The sequence below is a fragment of the Protomyctophum parallelum genome (assembly GCF_964188405.1).
Source record: "Protomyctophum parallelum genome assembly, chromosome: 15".
In the NCBI taxonomy this organism is placed as follows: Eukaryota; Metazoa; Chordata; class Actinopteri; order Myctophiformes; family Myctophidae; genus Protomyctophum; species Protomyctophum parallelum.
The window spans coordinates 51,235,242-51,254,995 of NC_139710.1; the positions used below are offsets into that span (position 1 = coordinate 51,235,242).

The 19,754-nt window shown below is 43.0% G+C and overlaps 1 protein-coding gene across 4 annotated transcripts in view; it reads right to left on the reverse strand.

Annotated features, from left to right (window-relative positions):
- ogdha (oxoglutarate dehydrogenase a) overlaps positions 1-19,754 on the reverse strand; it is a 62,394-nt gene that overhangs the window by 34,472 nt on the left and 8,168 nt on the right. For all 4 annotated transcript variants that reach the window (XM_083783267.1, XM_083783270.1, XM_083783269.1 and 1 more), the window contains 2 exons: positions 14,469-14,645; positions 9,198-9,300 (listed from right to left, as the gene is read on the reverse strand). In XM_083783267.1, coding sequence (XP_083639393.1) covers positions 9,198-9,300; positions 14,469-14,645 — 280 coding nt within the window. The remainder of the gene's footprint in view (positions 1-9,197; positions 9,301-14,468; positions 14,646-19,754) is intronic.

Sequence of the window (19,754 nt, forward strand, 5' to 3'; positions counted from 1 at the left end):
GTGAGGGGCGCCGTGGTAATGTTGAAATGAAGCATCATGTTTTACTGTGTGAAGTGAGGGGCCCCGTGGTAATGTTGAAATGAAGCATCATGTTTTACTGTGTGAAGTGAGGGGCCCCGTGGTAATGTTGAAATGAAGCATCATGTTTTACTGTGTGAAGTGAGGGGCCCCGTGGTAATGTTGAAATGAAGCATCATGTTTTACTTTGTGAAGTGAGGGGCGCCGTGGTAATGTTGAAATGAAGCATCATGTTTTACTGTGTGAAGTGAGGGGCCCCGTGGTAATGTTGAAATGAAGCATCATGTTTTACTGTGTGAAGTGAGGGGCCCCGTGGTAATGTTGAAATGAAGCATCATGTTTTACTGTGTGAAGTGAGGGGCGCCGTGGTAATGTTGAAATGAAGCATCATGTTTTACTTTGTGAAGTGAGGGGCGCCGTGGTAATGTTGAAATGAAGCATCATGTTTTACTGTGTGAAGTGAGGGGCCCCGTGGTAATGTTGAAATGAAGCATCATGTTTTACTGTGTGAAGTGAGGGGCCCCGTGGTAATGTTGAAATGAAGCATCATGTTTTACTGTGTGAAGTGAGGGGCCCCGTGGTAATGTTGAAATGAAGCATCATGTTTTACTTTGTGAAGTGAGGGGCGCCGTGGTAATGTTGAAATGAAGCATCATGTTTTACTGTGTGAAGTGAGGGGCCCCGTGGTAATGTTGAAATGAAGCATCATGTTTTACTGTGTGAAGTGAGGGGCCCCGTGGTAATGTTGAAATGAAGCATCATGTTTTACTGTGTGAAGTGAGGGGCCCCGTGGTAATGTTGAAATGAAGCATCATGTTTTACTTTGTGAAGTGAGGGGCGCCGTGGTAATGTTGAAATGAAGCATCATGTTTTACTGTGTGAAGTGAGGGGCCCCGTGGTAATGTTGAAATGAAGCATCATGTTTTACTGTGTGAAGTGAGGGGCCCCGTGGTAATGTTGAAATGAAGCATCATGTTTTACTGTGTGAAGTGAGGGGCGCCGTGGTAATGTTGAAATGAAGCATCATGTTTTACTGTGTGAAGTGAGGGGCCCCGTGGTAATGTTGAAATGAAGCATCATGTTTTACTGTGTGAAGTGAGGGGCCCCGTGGTAATGTTGAAATGAAGCATCATGTTTTACTGTGTGAAGTGAGGGGCGCCGTGGTAATGTTGAAATGAAGCATCATGTTTTACTGTGTGAAGTGAGGGGCGCCGTGGTAATGTTGAAATGAAGCATCATGTTTTACTGTGTGAAGTGAGGGGCCCCGTGGTAATGTTGAAATGAAGCATCATGTTTTACTGTGTGAAGTGAGGGGCCCCGTGGTAATGTTGAAATGAAGCATCATGTTTTACTTAGTGAAGTGAGGGGCCCCGTGGTAATGTTGAAATGAAGCATCATGTTTTACTGTGTGAAGTGAGGGGCCCCGTGGTAATGTTGAAATGAAGCATCATGTTTTACTGTGTGAAGTGAGGGGCGCCGTGGTAATGTTGAAATGAAGCATCATGTTTTACTGTGTGAAGTGAGGGGCCCCGTGGTAATGTTGAAATGAAGCATCATGTTTTACTGTGTGAAGTGAGGGGCCCCGTGGTAATGTTGAAATGAAGCATCATGTTTTACTGTGTGAAGTGAGGGGCGCCGTGGTAATGTTGAAATGAAGCATCATGTTTTACTGTGTGAAGTGAGGGGCCCCGTGGTAATGTTGAAATGAAGCATCATGTTTTACTGTGTGAAGTGAGGGGCGCCGTGGTAATGTTGAAATGAAGCATCATGTTTTACTGTGTGAAGTGAGGGGCCCCGTGGTAATGTTGAAATGAAGCATCATGTTTTACTGTGTGAAGTGAGGGGCCCCGTGGTAATGTTGAAATGAAGCATCATGTTTTACTGTGTGAAGTGAGGGGCCCCGTGGTAATGTTGAAATGAAGCATCATGTTTTACTGTGTGAAGTGAGGGGCGCCGTGGTAATGTTGAAATGAAGCATCATGTTTTACTGTGTGAAGTGAGGGGCGCCGTGGTAATGTTGAAATGAAGCATCATGTTTTACTGTGTGAAGTGAGGGGCCCCGTGGTAATGTTGAAATGAAGCATCATGTTTTACTGTGTGAAGTGAGGGGCGCCGTGGTAATGTTGAAATGAAGCATCATGTTTTACTGTGTGAAGTGAGGGGCGCCGTGGTAATGTTGAAATGAAGCATCATGTTTTACTGTGTGAAGTGAGGGGCCCCGTGGTAATGTTGAAATGAAGCATCATGTTTTACTTTGTGAAGTGAGGGGCCCCGTGGTAATGTTGAAATGAAGCATCATGTTTTACTGTGTGAAGTGAGGGGCCCCGTGGTAATGTTGAAATGAAGCATCATGTTTTACTGTGTGAAGTGAGGGGCGCCGTGGTAATGTTGAAATGAAGCATCATGTTTTACTGTGTGAAGTGAGGGGCCCCGTGGTAATGTTGAAATGAAGCATCATGTTTTACTGTGTGAAGTGAGGGGCCCCGTGGTAATGTTGAAATGAAGCATCATGTTTTACTGTGTGAAGTGAGGGGCCCCGTGGTAATGTTGAAATGAAGCATCATGTTTTACTTTGTGAAGTGAGGGGCCCCGTGGTAATGTTGAAATGAAGCATCATGTTTTACTGTGTGAAGTGAGGGGCGCCGTGGTAATGTTGAAATGAAGCATCATGTTTTACTGTGTGAAGTGAGGGGCGCCGTGGTAATGTTGAAATGAAGCATCATGTTTTACTTTTAAAAGCCTGCACACACGTGGCAGAGTCACTTTCATTCCTTGCATATTCACTGCCACTATATACGTTACGAGATATGAACGCTGTGCAATTGTATAAAACAGATACATTTATATTGGCCACATGACTTGGCTGCCATTTAAGAGTTTTGTTAAAAGGTGGTCTAAACAAACATTAAGTCCATAGACTTGGCTGCCATAGGATGTCATTTCAAAAGCCAGGCATTGGAGGGGCTAGTGCCGCTCAAAAACTACAGTTTGTTGCATTACCAGCTGCCAGCATATAATGTATTCTACCATTATGACTAGGCCCTGTATTCATTGTTCCAATCTGTAGCACGGCTAGCGCCATGTGATGCAACACATACTGTAGCGTATGTATCTGATAGCATGCAAAAAATCTATTTTCAAATGCATTTCATGACCTCATTCAGCAGCCACATCCAAAAGGTTTTTTTTTTTACATGCACACAGAGTACAATGTCAGATTTTCTGCTTTGACATTGTTTTACAATGTACCAGATTGCCATCGAGTTAGACATTTATTTACAATCAAAAACCAGAATGTACAGTGTCACTGCATCCCATGTTAATGACAAACTCTAGCACAGTTCAGTTTGCATGAGGCTGATCCAGGTTAAGCTCTTTGAGTCATGCTGGACAGGTAAAACCCCAAACAGGCCCAACCCTATTCAGAACGTTTATTATGATAGTGTTATTACAATTTAAAATGTGAGTGTCTGTGTCAGAGTCCATTACAGGATCATGGCAGGGTTACAAGCAGAGTAGTCGTTTCCCCCTGAGCACTTCCTCTAGAGGGAATCCCTGCCGCCATCTCTTAAAAAGGAGTAGTTCACCCAAAGAACGACTTATTTTCTATCAATTAAACACCCCATGAAGCCTTGAACTCATGGAGGTTGTTTTGTTTTGTGTAATTTTTGGGGTACATGGCAGTAAAATGTTTGGGAACTAGTGATTTAGAAGGCACTTGTTGAATCTGCCTCAAGTCTTAAATTCCGTTTATAGGAAAGTAAAGGCAGAGAGAGGATGCTAATCCATTGAACCTCCTAAACCCTGCATACTTCATTAACCCGGGTCCCCCAGGGGTCTGTACTTGGCCCCCTACATTAACCCGGGTCCCCCAGGGGTCTGTACTTGGCCCCCTACATTAACCCGGGGCCCCCAGGGGTCTGTACTTGGCCCCCTACATTAACCCGGGTCCCCCAGGGGTCTGTACTTGGCCCCCTACATTAACCCGGGTCCCCCAGGGGTCTGTACTTGGCCCCCTACATTAACCCGGGGCCCCCAGGGGTCTGTACTTGGCCCCCTACATTAACCCGGGTCCCCCAGGGGTCTGTACTTGGCCCCCTACATTAACCCGGGTCCCCCAGGGGTCTGTACTTGGCCCCCTACATTAACCCGGGTCCCCCAGGGGTCTGTACTTGGCCCCCTACATTAACTCGGGTCCCCCAGGGGTCTGTACTTGGCCCCCTACATTAACCCGGGTCCCCCAGGGGTCTGTACTTGGCCCCCTACATTAACCCGGGTCCCCCAGGGGTCTGTACTTGGCCCCCTACATTAACCCGGGTCCCCCAGGGGTCTGTACTTGGCCCCCTACATTAACCCGGGTCCCCCAGGGGTCTGTACTTGGCCCCCTACATTAACCCGGGTCCCCCAGGGGTCTGTACTTGGCCCCCTACATTAACCCGGGTCCCCCAGGGGTCTGTACTTGGCCCCCTACATTAACCCGGGGCCCCCAGGGGTCTGTACTTGGCCCCTACATTAACCCGGGTCCCCCAGGGGTCTGTACTTGGCCCCCTACGCCTTCACGCTCTCTTCATCAAAAATAACTAGAGCTGGGACTCGATTAAAAAAATTAATCTAATTAATCAGAGGCTTTGCGATTAATTAATCAAGATTAATCGCATTTTAATCGCATATCAATATTCAACCCGAGAACAGCGAGAAACCTTTTTTTTTTTAATGTTTTTTGGTATCCCAGTGAATCAACGAATAGTGACTACAGGATACCACTAATTTTCAACATTTTACTGTCATTAATATACCGGTTGTGGAAATAATAATAAAAAGTCACCCCATTCTGTGTTGCCTAGAACTGGAGGTCTGAAAAAAATTAGTAACAGTAACAAGTACATCTCAGTGACATCACAAAGCTGTACTTACTATCGTTACTGTTTTTTGTCAGACCTCCAGTTCTAGGCAACACAAAATGGGGTGACTTTTTATTATTTCCAGTTTTCAGTACTATAGAAAAGCGCCCAGTGAGAAACGTTCCGCGGTGAAAAAAAAGGTGCGATTAATTTATCTGTAGTTAATCGCGATTAAGTTTTCTGTAGTTAATTAATCTAAATTAATCGCAATTAGTCCCGGCCCTAAAAATAACCCTTCTACAACTCCTACATCGACGATTCTTTTCTGAATGCCAAGAATTGGGACGCTAGGGTTCATGTGGTTATAAAAAGATTATTGACTATTGGTAATTTAATAAAATAAATCAGATTCTGGAGACAAACAAAAGTTAAAGGGATAGTTCAGATTTTTTTTTAACTTAAGCTGTATGAAATACTTGCCATTGATATAGTGGTTGCAACTGTATTGATTGCCCGAGTCCCGTGGTGGGAGTTCTGCTCTGGTTTTGGTGAAATATTAAGTAGTTCCGATCATTTTGTGGGGAGCACAGGGAGCCACGCAATAAAAGTAAATTAATCCACAAAACTAACGTCATTTGTATTGTTGACCTATTTCTAAAATATTCGTACATTTTGTGTCCATATCACTATGCCCAAAAATCTGTTCCACGTGATAGAAGGGTCAAAGTTGAACGAAAGTTGCGCTAATTCATATTATAACTAGCTCCAGTAGCAAGGTGTACCAACACCTCAAATACACCAGCTTATAGAAGGCCAGACAAATGGAAAAATGAAAAAAGGCAGCATCACGGCTAGTGCTAGTAGTCAGGGTTGGGATCCAACATTAAAGGTATATTCAGTGATTTCATTCAAAAAACCTTAGGTTTCGTTTTTGGCTGTGGGACCCAGCCTTTCGTCCAATCAGGATAGAGAGTCAAAAACGAAACCTAAGGTTTTTTGACCCCCAGGGGTTAACTGGGGACAGGGAGGAACTCCATATATTGTCAGCACACTCTATAGTAGGGAGGATTATCACAACAAAACAAAAAAATAAGTGATATTTGAATTAAGTGAAATCACTGAATATACCTTTAAGGAACCATAATCGGTTCCATCACATTTTGGAACAGTTTCTGGAACCGGTTTGATCTGATCAGAGCTGGTCATGTGGACTTCCCGTCTGCTATACAAATACAATACTGGTGATTCGCAAACATTTTAATTTAATCGTCCACCCAATAGGAACCATTAAGGACCCGGAAACATACAAATCCTAAAGGATCCCAACCCTAGCACTGCCAATGCTACACAATGGAGATTTCAGTAACAAAGTTCAGCGATGCTGCAAAACAAATGTGTCACAAGCCAACAACAAGATGCCAAGCAGAGGGGCTAAGAGCTACAGCTGGCCCCCAGTAAATGCCCACCAAGGAGCCAGACCAACGCACCTGGGTCTAGTATCTGAAAGCTTCTCAAATACTGGTTAAATCTCATTTATATTTGTAGAATTAACTTTTTGAGAACATTGCTTGTATGCTAGATTATTGTAATATGGTCCCATCTGTGTGCGTGTGTGTGTGTGTGTGTGTGTGTGTGTGTGTGTGTGTGTGTGTGTGTGTGTGTGTGTGTGTGTGTGTGTGCACACGCATGAGCAGTGTGTGTACGAGTGTGTAATCAAAATAACTTGACACAGATGGGAAGATTTTCTTGATTTCATTGGTTGGAATGATCAGTAAGCTGCCCTGAAGATTTCAGAATAGAACAAGGCCAGAGCCAGGTCATGGTTACATAATCATGCATTTCTCAGAAACAGAGATGTTGCTCTGAGAGTGCTTTTTAAATTGGTATCGTTTCTTTGATACATTTCACTAGTCTTGTCTCATATCTGTAGTGCTGCTTGGAAAGCCTCTTTCCACAACAACAAAAAAAGATGACTTTTGGCCCCCATCTTAGGGCGACGGGGACCAAGCGGTGACTACCGGTATGTGGTCTAAAACCGGAGGTTCCAGTTCAGCACTACAGCCAACTCCTCCACCCTTCATCTAAAACCAGAGGTTCCAGTTCAGCACTACAGCCAACTCCTCCACCCTTCATCTAAAACCGGAGGTTCCAGTTCAGCACTACAGCCAACTCCTCCACCCTTCATCTAAAACCAGAGGTTCCAGTTCAGCACTACAGCCAACTCCTCCACCCTTCATCTAAAACCAGAGGTTCCAGTTCAGCACTACAGCCAACTCCTCCACCCTTCATCTAAAACCGGAGGTTCCAGTTCAGCACTACAGCCAACTCCTCCACCCTTCATCTAAAACCAGAGGTTCCAGTTCAGCACTACAGCCAACTCCTCCACCCTTCATCTAAAACCAGAGGTTCCAGTTCAGCACTACAGCCAACTCCTCCACCCTTCATCTAAAACCAGAGGTTCCAGTTCAGCACTACAGCCAACTCCTCCACCCTTCATCTAAAACCGGAGGTTCCAGTTCAGCACTACAGCCAACTCCTCCACCCTTCATCTAAAACCAGAGGTTCCAGTTCAGCACTACAGCCAACTCCTCCACCCTTCATCTAAAACCAGAGGTTCCAGTTCAGCACTACAGCCAACTCCTCCACCCTTCATCTAAAACCAGAGGTTCCAGTTCAGCACTACAGCCAACTCCTCCACCCTTCATCTAAAACCAGAGGTTCCAGTTCAGCACTACAGCCAACTCCTCCACCCTTCATCTAAAACCAGAGGTTCCAGTTCAGCACTACAGCCAACTCCTCCACCCTTCATCTAAAACCAGAGGTTCCAGTTCAGCACTACAGCCAACTCCTCCACCCTTCATCTAAAACCAGAGGTTCCAGTTCAGCACTACAGCCAACTCCTCCACCCTTCATCTAAAACCAGAGGTTCCAGTTCAGCACTACAGCCAACTCCTCCACCCTTCATCTAAAACCAGAGGTTCCAGTTCAGCACTACAGCCAACTCCTCCACCCTTCATCTAAAACCAGAGGTTCCAGTTCAGCACTACAGCCAACTCCTCCACCCTTCATCTAAAACCAGAGGTTCCAGTTCAGCACTACAGCCAACTCCTCCACCCTTCATCTAAAACCAGAGGTTCCAGTTCAGCACTACAGCCAACTCCTCCACCCTTCATCTAAAACCAGAGGTTCCAGTTCAGCACTACAGCCAACTCCTCCACCCTTCATCTAAAACCGGAGGTTCCAGTTCAGCACTACAGCCAACTCCTCCACCCTTCATCTAAAACCAGAGGTTCCAGTTCAGCACTACAGCCAACTCCTCCACCCTTCATCTAAAACCGGAGGTTCCAGTTCAGCACTACAGCCAACTCCTCCACCCTTCATCTAAAACCAGAGGTTCCAGTTCAGCACTACAGCCAACTCCTCCACCCTTCATCTAAAACCAGAGGTTCCAGTTCAGCACTACAGCCAACTCCTCCACCCTTGGAATTGGAGTTCCATTCGAAGACGTTTATGAATGAGAATAATTATTGTTATCGAAGACTGTTCTGTTGAGGAGGAAATGTCATTGTCGAAACAACAAAGCCAAGAGGAGGTTGTTGTAACGATAAATTGGAACCTCAGGCTTTAGCAACAAAATAAAATAAATCACCCATTGTCTTATGACCACTGCATTATAAAACACTACTTCCTGGTGTATTTTAACATCCATTACAGTGTATTATTTATGACATTCTATAACGACTGTCCAATGCCTTATTTATAACATTCTATATTAGAAGTACTACCCTGGATATAACGTCTCTATGAAGACATTCCATGGTCTAAAACACAGATAATGTTCTCCAAGGTTTGGCCAGCATATGAGAGGGTTTCAGATGGGGTTACTTTCTATGAAGACATTCCATGGTCTAAAACACAGATAATGTTCTCCAAGGTTTGGCCAGCATATGAGAGGGTTTCAGATGGGGTTACTTTCTATGAAGACATTCCATGGTCTAAAACACAGATAATGTTCTCCAAGGTTTGGCCAGCATATGAGAGGGTTTCAGATAGATGGGGATTCAGATGGTATGCTGGGGAGCTGGGACTGGGAGCTAGCCCATTTTGACCTGAGATCAGATTCTAAAAATGTCTTCTAAATCCTGACAGTTTTCTGAAAAAGCTATGTTTCTATGTCAGTCGTTCTTCGATTTTTCAAAAATAGCAGACCTACAAGCTCGTAGCGCGCCACTCGGTGGCGCGCTACGAGCTTGTAGATCTGCTAAATTTTCCAATAGCTAACACCAAAAGGGGTTCCCGCTCAAAATGGAGCTAGAGAGATGTTTATCCGTTTCTCACCCAGTTTGTCGGAGGAGGTGATGATGTCCGTGGGAACACAAGAATCCAGATCGGCATCCATGATGCCGAGAGGGTCCAACTGGGCCACGTGGTGCCCGCGGATCTGCAATAGAGGACCGAGGTGGCGGGGTAGAGGAATGGAGGAGAGACCAAGATAGGGAACAATAGAGAAAGCAGAGGGTGGAGGGAGAGAGCGCATGAAAGCAGCAATATCACTCACACACACACACACACACACACACACACACACACACACGCAAAATTATAAAAACCCATTGCTATAAAAAGCAATAGCACTATGAACTTGAAATTGTATTGATTGATACATTATCACTGAATATACCGTCAATCGAAAATCCTACAGTAGATATCAAACAAACTCGTCAGTATACAAGTAGCTGTGTTATCAGATTATGGGCTGTATCTTGCATGTCTTAAGTACCAGGTCTTATTCCCTAACTTGAGTAAACGAAAGACCCGGAGGCGTGATCAATGCTCTTTGGCCACTCAGAATAGCCAAAGGGCATTGATCACGCCTCCAGGTCTTTAGTTTACTCAAGTTAGGAAATAAGACCTGGTACTTAAGACACGCAAAATACAGCCCAGTATCTCTTATTGTCCTATTACAAGGGCTGATCTCAATGTTTTTAAGATGTCGAATTTATGTACATACATATGTTGTTACAGACAATACTACAGTACTGTCCCTTCAAAGTCATCTCCCCCAGATTATTCTGTATTTATCCCAATGTTCCCGTCATGTACAGACAGAGGAATGTTTCAAGTCTCTGCGAGTTAAATTTAATACTATAATGAATGCAATATCAAACAAACCACTGTATGCTTTGGAAAATGTTTGGCTGTATTGTCAACTTGAAAAGAATGCATCTAATTATCCCATTCTGAAGCAGACCTACAAGCTCATATCGCGCCACCGAGTGGCGCGATACGAGCTTGTAGGTCTGCTATTTTTGTAAAAATCGAAGAACGACTGACATTTTTTAGAATCTGATCTCAGGTCAGAATGGGTTAATCAGACCAGTGTGTGTCCAGTGGAAAACCTCGTATGAATCTGATCTCAGGTCAGAATGGGTTATATAACGTCTTTGTCCAAAACCCTTTACATCAGTGGTTCCCAAACTTTTTCATGTCAAGGACCCCCAAAATGATACTCATTAGCTTGCGGACCCCCATTTGAAAATATATGTCAAGGACCCCCATCAGAGGAGATTGTTATAGCAGTGATTTTCAACCATTTTCATTTCACGGGCCCCCCGGTTTGACCTGAATTATGCCACGGCCCCCCATTTAATGGCATTTCCCATCTCTGGGACCCCAATGTATATTGTAAAATCAAAGTTAATTTGAACGGGTCCATTTGGTTCCATTTGTACACTCTCTAAGTTACAGACCCATAAGAGTCCATTTGGTTCCATTTGTACACTCTCTAAGTTACAGACCCATAAGAGTCCATTTGGTTCCATTTGTACACTCTCTAAGTCACAGACCCATAAGAGTCCATTTGGTTCCATTTGTACACTCTCTAAGTTACAGACCCATAAGAATCCATCTGGTTCCATTTGTACACTCTCTAAGTTACAGACCCATAAGAGTCCATTTGGTTCCATTTGTACACTCTCTAAGTCACAGACCCATAAGAGTCCATTTGGTTCCATTTGTACACTCTCTAAGTTACAGACCCATAAGAGTCCATCTGGTTCCATTTGTACACTCTCTAAGTTACAGACCCATAAGAATCTATTTGGTTCCATTTGTACACTCTCTAAGTTACAGACCCATAAGAGTCCATTTGGTTCCATTTGTACACTCTCTAAGTTACAGACCCATAAGAGTCCATCTGGTTCCATTTGTACACTCTCTAAGTTACAGACCCATAAGAGTCCATTTGGTTCCATTTGTACACTCTCTAAGTTACAGACCCATAAGAGTCCATCTGGTTCCATTTGTACACTCTCTAAGTTACAGACCCATAAGAATCCATTTGGTTCCATTTGTACACTCTCTAAGTTACAGACCCATAAGAGTCCATTTGGTTCCATTTGTACACTCTCTAAGTTACAGACCCATAAGAGTCCATTTGGTTCCATTTGTACACTCTCTAAGTTACAGACCCATAAGGGTCCATTTGGTTCCATTTGTACACTCTCTAAGTTACAGACCCATAAGAATCCATTTGGTTCCATTTGTACACTCTCTAAGTTACAGACCCATAAGAGTCCATTTGGTTCCATTTGTACACTCTCTAAGTTACAGACCCATAAGAGTCCATTTGGTTCCATTTGTACACTCTCTAAGTTACAGACCCATAAGAGTCCATTTGGTTCCATTTGTACACTCTCTAAGTTACAGACCCATAAGGGTCCATTTGGTTCCATTTGTACACTCTCTAAGTTACAGACCCATAAGAGTCCATTTGGTTCCATTTGTACACTCTCTAAGTTACAGACCCATAAGAGTCCATTTGGTTCCATTTGTACACTCTCTAAGTTACAGACCCATAAGGGTCCATTTGGTTCCATTTGTACACTCTCTAAGTTACAGACCCATAAGAGTCCATTTGGTTCCATTTGTACACTCTCTAAGTTACAGACCCATAAGAATCCATCTGGTTCCATTTGTACACTCTCTAAGTTACAGACCCATAAGGGTCCATCTGGTTCCATTTGTACACTCTCTAAGTTACAGACCCATAAGAGTCCATTTGGTTCCATTTGTACACTCTCTAAGTTACAGACCCATAAGAGTCCATTTGGTTCCATTTGTACACTCTCTAAGTTACAGACCCATAAGAGTCCATTTGGTTCCATTTGTACACTCTCTAAGTTACAGACCCATAAGAGTCCATCTGGTTCCATTTGTACACTCTCTAAGTTACAGACCCATAAGAGTCCATTTGGTTCCATTTGTACACTCTCTAAGTTACAGACCCATAAGAGTCCATCTGGTTCCATTTGTACACTCTCTAAGTTACAGACCCATAAGAGTCCATTTGGTTCCATTTGTACACTCTCTAAGTTACAGACCCATAAGAATCCATTTGGTTCCATTTGTACACTCTCTAAGTTACAGACCCATAAGAGTCCATTTGGTTCCATTTGTACACTCTCTAAGTTACAGACCCATAAGAGTCCATTTGGTTCCATTTGTACACTCTCTAAGTTACAGACCCATAAGAGTCCATCTGGTTCCATTTGTACACTCTCTAAGTTACAGACCCATAAGAATCCATTTGGTTCCATTTGTACACTCTCTAAGTTACAGACCCATAAGGGTCCATTTGGTTCCATTTGTACACTCTCTAAGTTACAGACCCATAAGAGTCCATTTGGTTCCATTTGTACACTCTCTAAGTTACAGACCCATAAGAGTCCATTTGGTTCCATTTGTACACTCTCTAAGTTACAGACCCATAAGAATACATCTGGTTCCATTTGTACACTCTCTAAGTTACAGACCCATAAGAGTCCATTTGGTTCCATTTGTACACTCTCTAAGTTACAGACCCATAAGAGTCCATTTGGTTCCATTTGTACACTCTCTAAGTTACAGACCCATAAGGGTCCATTTGGTTCCATTTGTACACTCTCTAAGTTACAGACCCATAAGAGTCCATTTGGTTCCATTTGTACACTCTCTAAGTTACAGACCCATAAGAGTCCATCTGGTTCCATTTGTACACTCTCTAAGTTACAGACCCATAAGAGTCCATTTGGTTCCATTTGTACACTCTCTAAGTTACAGACCCATAAGAATCCATCTGGTTCCATTTGTACACTCTCTAAGTTACAGACCCATAAGAGTCCATCTGGTTCCATTTGTACACTCTCTAAGTTACAGACCCATAAGAGTCCATTTGGTTCCATTTGTACACTCTCTAAGTTACAGACCCATAAGGGTCCATCTGGTTCCATTTGTACACTCTCTAAGTTACAGACCCATAAGAGTCCATTTGGTTCCATTTGTACACTCTCTAAGTTACAGACCCATAAGGGTCCATCTGGTTCCATTTGTACACTCTCTAAGTTACAGACCCATAAGAGTCCATCTGGTTCCATTTGTACACTCTCTAAGTTACAGACCCATAAGAGTCCATCTGGTTCCATTTGTACACTCTCTAAGTTACAGACCCATAAGAATCCATCTGTTTCCTAACCATCCTTTAGCTGGGGACTCCCTCAAGGGAACCCACTGCTTTACATTGTGCAAACTGCGCTCCCAGAAATCCTAGAATCTCCAAAAGTACAATAAGGGGAAGCAGAGAGCCTCCTCACCACCGGTGGAAACTTGTACTACAGTACATTTTTAAAGGTATATTCAGTGATTTCACTTAATTCAAATATCACTTATTTTTTTGTTTTGTTGTGATAATCCTCTCTACTATAGAGTGTGCTGGCCATATAAGGAGTTCCTCCCTGTCCCCAGTTAACCCCTGGGGGTCAAAAAACCTTAGGTTTCGTTTTTGACTCTCTATCCTGATTGGACGAAAGGCTGGGTCCCACAGCCAAAAACGAAACCTAAGGTTTTTTGAGTGAAATCACTGAATATACCTTTAAGAGTAGGCTTAAAACTTTCCTTTCTGACAAAACACACAGGCTTGCCTTGGATTAGCCTCATTTATGCTGCTCTAGCCTTTAGACTGCCCGTGATTCCACCAAAGCTCCTCTCGTCTCCTCTCCATCTGTATGCGATATGCTTCCATGTCCCGTCAATGCATGTTGAATGCAAATTAAGATGCTTTTTTTATGGAATCAAAAAGCAGCCATGTTTCTGGTGAGTGATAGGATAATACATCATGGAGATGCATGCTGTCAAATCAACCTATTCATCTGAAAATATATATTTTTACTGATCAGTTTGATGAAACCACAGGAAACCAACAAGTGTGAGCCCTTTAAATTGTAGAATTCACTGTTTTTGTTTATATATATTGGGAAACAGTGTTGTGGACAAAGTTTGCAGACACAGTTGAGTTTGGAACCTTGGATCTGGCACATCTGATCACAAAAGGTGCATTGAAAATGCAAGTGTAAGTATAACAGTCTGTTAAAGAACCTCTGTATAATCCACCTGTGATACATTTCACTATAACGTTTTCATCAGCCCTTGTGTATATTTAAGTGAATCCGTTTGTACACATCCAGGATATAGAATTCATCACAATTAAATAAAGTATATATAGACTTGATGCATTGCGTTTTTTTGACACAATACATCCGACCAGAGAATGTGTTTCTGGTGTCTGTGCGCTACCTGATAAGCTCTGATGAGCGACTGCACAGCCAGGTGGTCTTCTACCATTTTGTCGACGTTGGTTTGGGTCCCCATGGCGCTGGGCATCCCTGCTGGCAGCGTCAGGGACAAGGGACTCTGGTAGGCGGCGCCCGGAGGGGCCCCGGCATTGGCATTGCGAAAAAATACATCCCACGACTGCAGAGGAGGGGGGAGAGGAGAGAGGACCAGATGTTAGGCATTCACCAGGATTTCATTTCGGCAGAACAGATCATGTGTGGTGATACTTTACTGTTGAGAACCACATTATGCCACTCTCTCACACCATAGAGTTATATATCTACACACCCGAGTTCTCCTCCTATCCACTTGCATTAAGTTGCTCAAAAGCGCATGAGGCGGATTCACTCCTCCTTCCGGGTAGGAACAGAGTGCATTCTGGGACGGATTGCAATGGTGAGTGGCCCCAAACACATGAACGCGCTGCCGTTGAACGCGCACGAGCGTCGTCCGTCGTGAACGTGTACAATGTTAGTCAACGGACAGCGCGTTCATGTGTTTGGGGCCAGGCTGCAATACCTTCATTCGGCCACTATGTCCATTTCGCCTCAAGATTTCCTCTGGGTGCCTTCTCTATTCATATATATACTCTAAGTCTCACACACGCACACATGCACACTTTATGGCAGCAATTGTTTCAATACTTCCAAACAAGCATCAGTCTCAGGGAACCGTCTCTTCTCTACCAACTGAAATTGAATTTGAATTATTCATAAGTCCCCAAGTACTGACGTCACTCACTCATGATCAGGGTTCTGATGAGGTTCTGCAACCCTCATTCAGAAGTCATTTCTCTATGGAGAACAACAGTGGGTCATCTTAGAACAGTCAAATATAAGAATCGCGGTCCAAATGATAAACAAACCGTCTGTGATATTGTCGGGGAGGTGGCTCAGTAGTATCGTTTACGATGGTCACTCATATTTGATACGGTCTGTTTCTGGTGGACATTTAACTAATTCGGCGTGATTTGTGTGACTTTATTTAGATCCAGCACCCAGCCTAGTATATAGATGTGCGTGTCCTTTTTGGCTGTTTGTTCAGCCTCCTCTATTGATTTTATTTGACAGCCGATCAATACTTTGGTCTGGTATAGGCCATCAGTGGACGAGAGCAGGATCTTGGTTTTACTCTTAACCCATTCTGACCGGGCACCCATTTTGGTGTCGGCATCATGTCATGCTTTAGCTATTGAAAAATAGCAGATCTACAAGCTCATATCGCGCCACCGAGTGGCGCGATACGAGCTTGTAGGTCTGCTATATATTTTTTTTAATCGAAGAACGACTGACATTTTTAGAATCTGATCTCAGGTCAGAATGGGTTAATCAGACCAGTGTGTGTCCAGTGGAAACCTCGTTTGAATCTGATCTCAGGTCAGAATGGGCTAACACCAAGGAGGTCGAGACGACAGCCCAAGGTAGTCCTGACAGACCTGTCCTGGACTATGCGGTGGACACGTGGAACAAGCACAGGAATACATCCTGAATAACAGAAAAAAAAGTTTGCCTAGTATTGTCTGAAGGGAAAGTGTTGAAAATAGCCTGTACAGTATGATAGACATCCTATATACAGTAAGGCAGATATTTTCTAGATTTCCTTATGCTTTAACCCATTTTGGGCGAGAATCCCTTTTGGTGTTTTAACCCATTCTGACCCGAGATCAGATTCATACGAGGTTTCCACTGGACACACACTGGTCTGATTAACCAATTCTGACCTGAGATCAGATTCTAGAAATGTCAGTCGCTCTTCGATTTTTCAAAAATAGCAGACCTACAAGCTTGTATCGCGCCACTCGGTGGCGCGATATGAGCTTGTAGATCTGCTATTTTTCAATAGCTAAAGCATAACATGATGCTGACACCAAAATGGGTGCCCGCCTGCCCGGTCAGAATGGGTTAAGTATTGTTATACATTATCCATTGAAACCACTCGGTGCCATTGGCACCGAGTGCCACACTACGAGCTAGTAGGTCTGCTATTTTTGAAAAATCGTGAAAATGTGACACAAATCTTTGAATATATATTCTTTCAGAGCCAAAGTATTTAACTCAAACATTTGCTTCTGGGGTGTCCCTGGAACAACACATTTTCAAATGGGGGTCGGTGGACAATTACATATAATCTTGGGAGTCCTTGACATGAAAATGTTTGAGAACCACTGACAGAAACATAGGGTTTTTCAGAAAACTGTCAGGATTTAGAAGACATTTGTAGAATCGTTCCCACATTTCCAGGCAACCTTTTTTCTGTTATTCAGGATATATCGAAGATGCCAAATCAGATGAGTTTTTTTGCAATTAGTTTGATCCTGCATTTTCCAGAGATTTCCTGTACTAACACTAACATACGTGGGTGGATCATGTACTCAAGAACGATGCAGGAACGCAAAGTACCAACGAACTGGCCAGATGTACCTCCAATCCACTGTCGCCACAAAATGCTGTGACCATCAGCAGGAATAGCAATTTCATCCAGTGTCACGAACAAATCAACATCTCCCTTGACCAAGATTGAGAGAGAGACCATAACCGTTTTGAACGCAAAAGTTAACTAGAACTGCACTCTGTCGAGTGCATACTTAAATGGCCAACTAGTGCGCAAGCAGAGCGCGCAAGTACTTTCGACTGCTGTAAATGTGTATGCACGCCACACTGTAGTTTTTGCACACTACACTAACGTTAAGCTTTATTGTTAACTTTTGACACTATCGTTACTTTTATACACCCCAGAAACATAATGTTGTATTACTTACGTTATCATTGAGAGCAGTTATACATATACTATATAGAGTATGTAGTTGTAAGTTGATTAGCGGTATACTGTGGTTACTTTGCGCGTCATCATTGAGAGCTAGTCATACATATACACACCATGTACTCTGGTCCCAGCAAATCAGGCACAATTTGCTATTTTATTTTACTGATTATGTATATAGTATACGTATGACTAGCTCTAAATGATGACGTAAGACATACGTATACATATACTATATAGAGTATGTAGATGTAAGTTGATTAGCGGTATACTGTGGTTACTTTGTGCCAAAAATAAACGTGCCAGCCAACCCGCCACTTGATGCGTATGCAAATAAAACAGCAGATTTGTGCCTGGTTTGCTGGGACCAGATTACATAAATGACCATATTTCTTACATCATCATTGAGAGCTAGTCATAAATATACACACCATGTACTCGCAGCAAATCAGGCACAATTTGCTATTTTATTTTACTGATTATGTATATAGTATACGTATGACTAGCTCTAAATGATGACGTAAGACATATGGTCATTTATGTAATCTGGTCCCAGCAAACCAGGCACAATTTTGCTGTTTTATTTGCATACACATCAAATGGCGGGTTGGCTGGCACGGTGCACACAGACTGGGCGAAATTATTACTTGCGCGCTCTGCTTGCACAAGTAATAATCTTGATCTAGACATCCAGTCTCAAGTTGTTTTGTTCAGCAGACAAGCCCTGCCAAATAATGCATGCATCACTATGGGTATGGGCAGAGTGGTAATCTTCAGAAGAACTAATCAATCTCCCCATGGGAGTCGGGGACATTCAAGTGCATTTTTATCTTATCTGCCTCAGGACTATGATCTCATTAATACTACATATACTGTATCTGAGAATTACTCTCCAATTAGCAATTAGATTAGTGTGTCACTGACTCACTGACAATGTAAGCCACTTTAAGTACATAGACTACAGTTAAAAATGTCCAGACTTTTAACAAATAATCAGTCTTGTTTGACTTCACAGTCACATTTAAGAGGAATTGCAAATGTGGTTGAACTGACAATTTCAAGCTTTGAGTCGTGCACAAGTACATTATAATGATGATGTATTGACCCCCATCACGTCACAGGGACCCCAAAAATGTTTACACAGAAAAGATAATTTAAATTGGGTAATTGCTGCCTATAGTGTGGTTGCCCAGAGGGCAAAGTAAAGTAATCACAACAGAGCCAAGTAGCGCAAAACATCTAAACTAGACTTTAGTATAAAGGGTGTGTCATGTTCCATCAGAACATCTAAACTAGACTTTAGTATAAAGGGTGTGTCATGTTCCATCAGAACATCTAAACTAGACTTTAGTATAAAGGGTGTGTCATGTTCCATCAGAACATCTAAACTAGACTTTAGTATAAAGGGTGTGTCATGTTCCATCAGAACATCTAAACTAGACTTTAGTATAAAGGGTGTGTCATGTTCCATCAGAACATCTAAACTAGACTTTAGTATAAAGGGTGTGTCATGTTCCATCAGAACATCTAAACTAGACTTTAGTATAAAGGGTGTGTCATGTTCCATCAGAACATCTAAACTAGACTTTAGTATAAAGGGTGTGTCATGTTCCATCAGAACATCTAAACTAGACTTTAGTATAAAGAGTGTAACTGTCCCAGCAATGGGTATTTTGTACCTTTCTATTTCTATTTGCTATTCTATTTTCTATCTATTTTCTATTCTATTTTTATTGCATATGGGAACATTTTTGGGTACAAATTGTATGTGCATGCCGTGTGTGGTGCCTGGTCCTTAATGCCTGGTTAATTATGACGTGTTGAGGGCGTGCAGGAAGAGCCTGTGAGTAGCATTAATGGCACCGGTGTGAGCTGGCTCAGGCAGTTTCAAGCTGAGTCGCAGGGTTGAGAGAGGAGCTCTGCTAACGCCAGAAAGAGTGTCCTTAAATATAAATATAAGAGAATGTCGAGTAGCTCCTAAAAGAATCGGCAGAAGGCGCACACGGTACGTTGCATGTTGTTGGTTTCTGTGTTTGTAAATAAGTGTTGTAGTTCCGTCGATTGTTTGTTTAAGTTTCATTGTGTTTGTTTACACATACCCGGAAGTCATGATTGACCGACAACAGTCACAACAAGGACATTCATAGTTCATATTGCATTGTGTTTAAGAGAATATTTGTATGTTTTGTGTTACAGTTTTTCACGGTGTCAAATGGGACGAAATAAAACTACCTTAAAGACATCTGTTGGAGCGTTGTCATATTTCTGCTGGCTAGGAGCCGCTACAAAGGGTGTGTCATGTTCCATCAGTGTGTGGAAAGAGGACGTGGCAGACACATGACTCACCAACTCCCTGCCACTCCACCACACACACACACACACACACACACACACACACACACACACACACTTTGCTTGCCTCTTGAAGAGGGCGGTCGCTTCTTTGATGCAAGAAAGATGTATTTTAACGCTGCACTGCGGCGACAT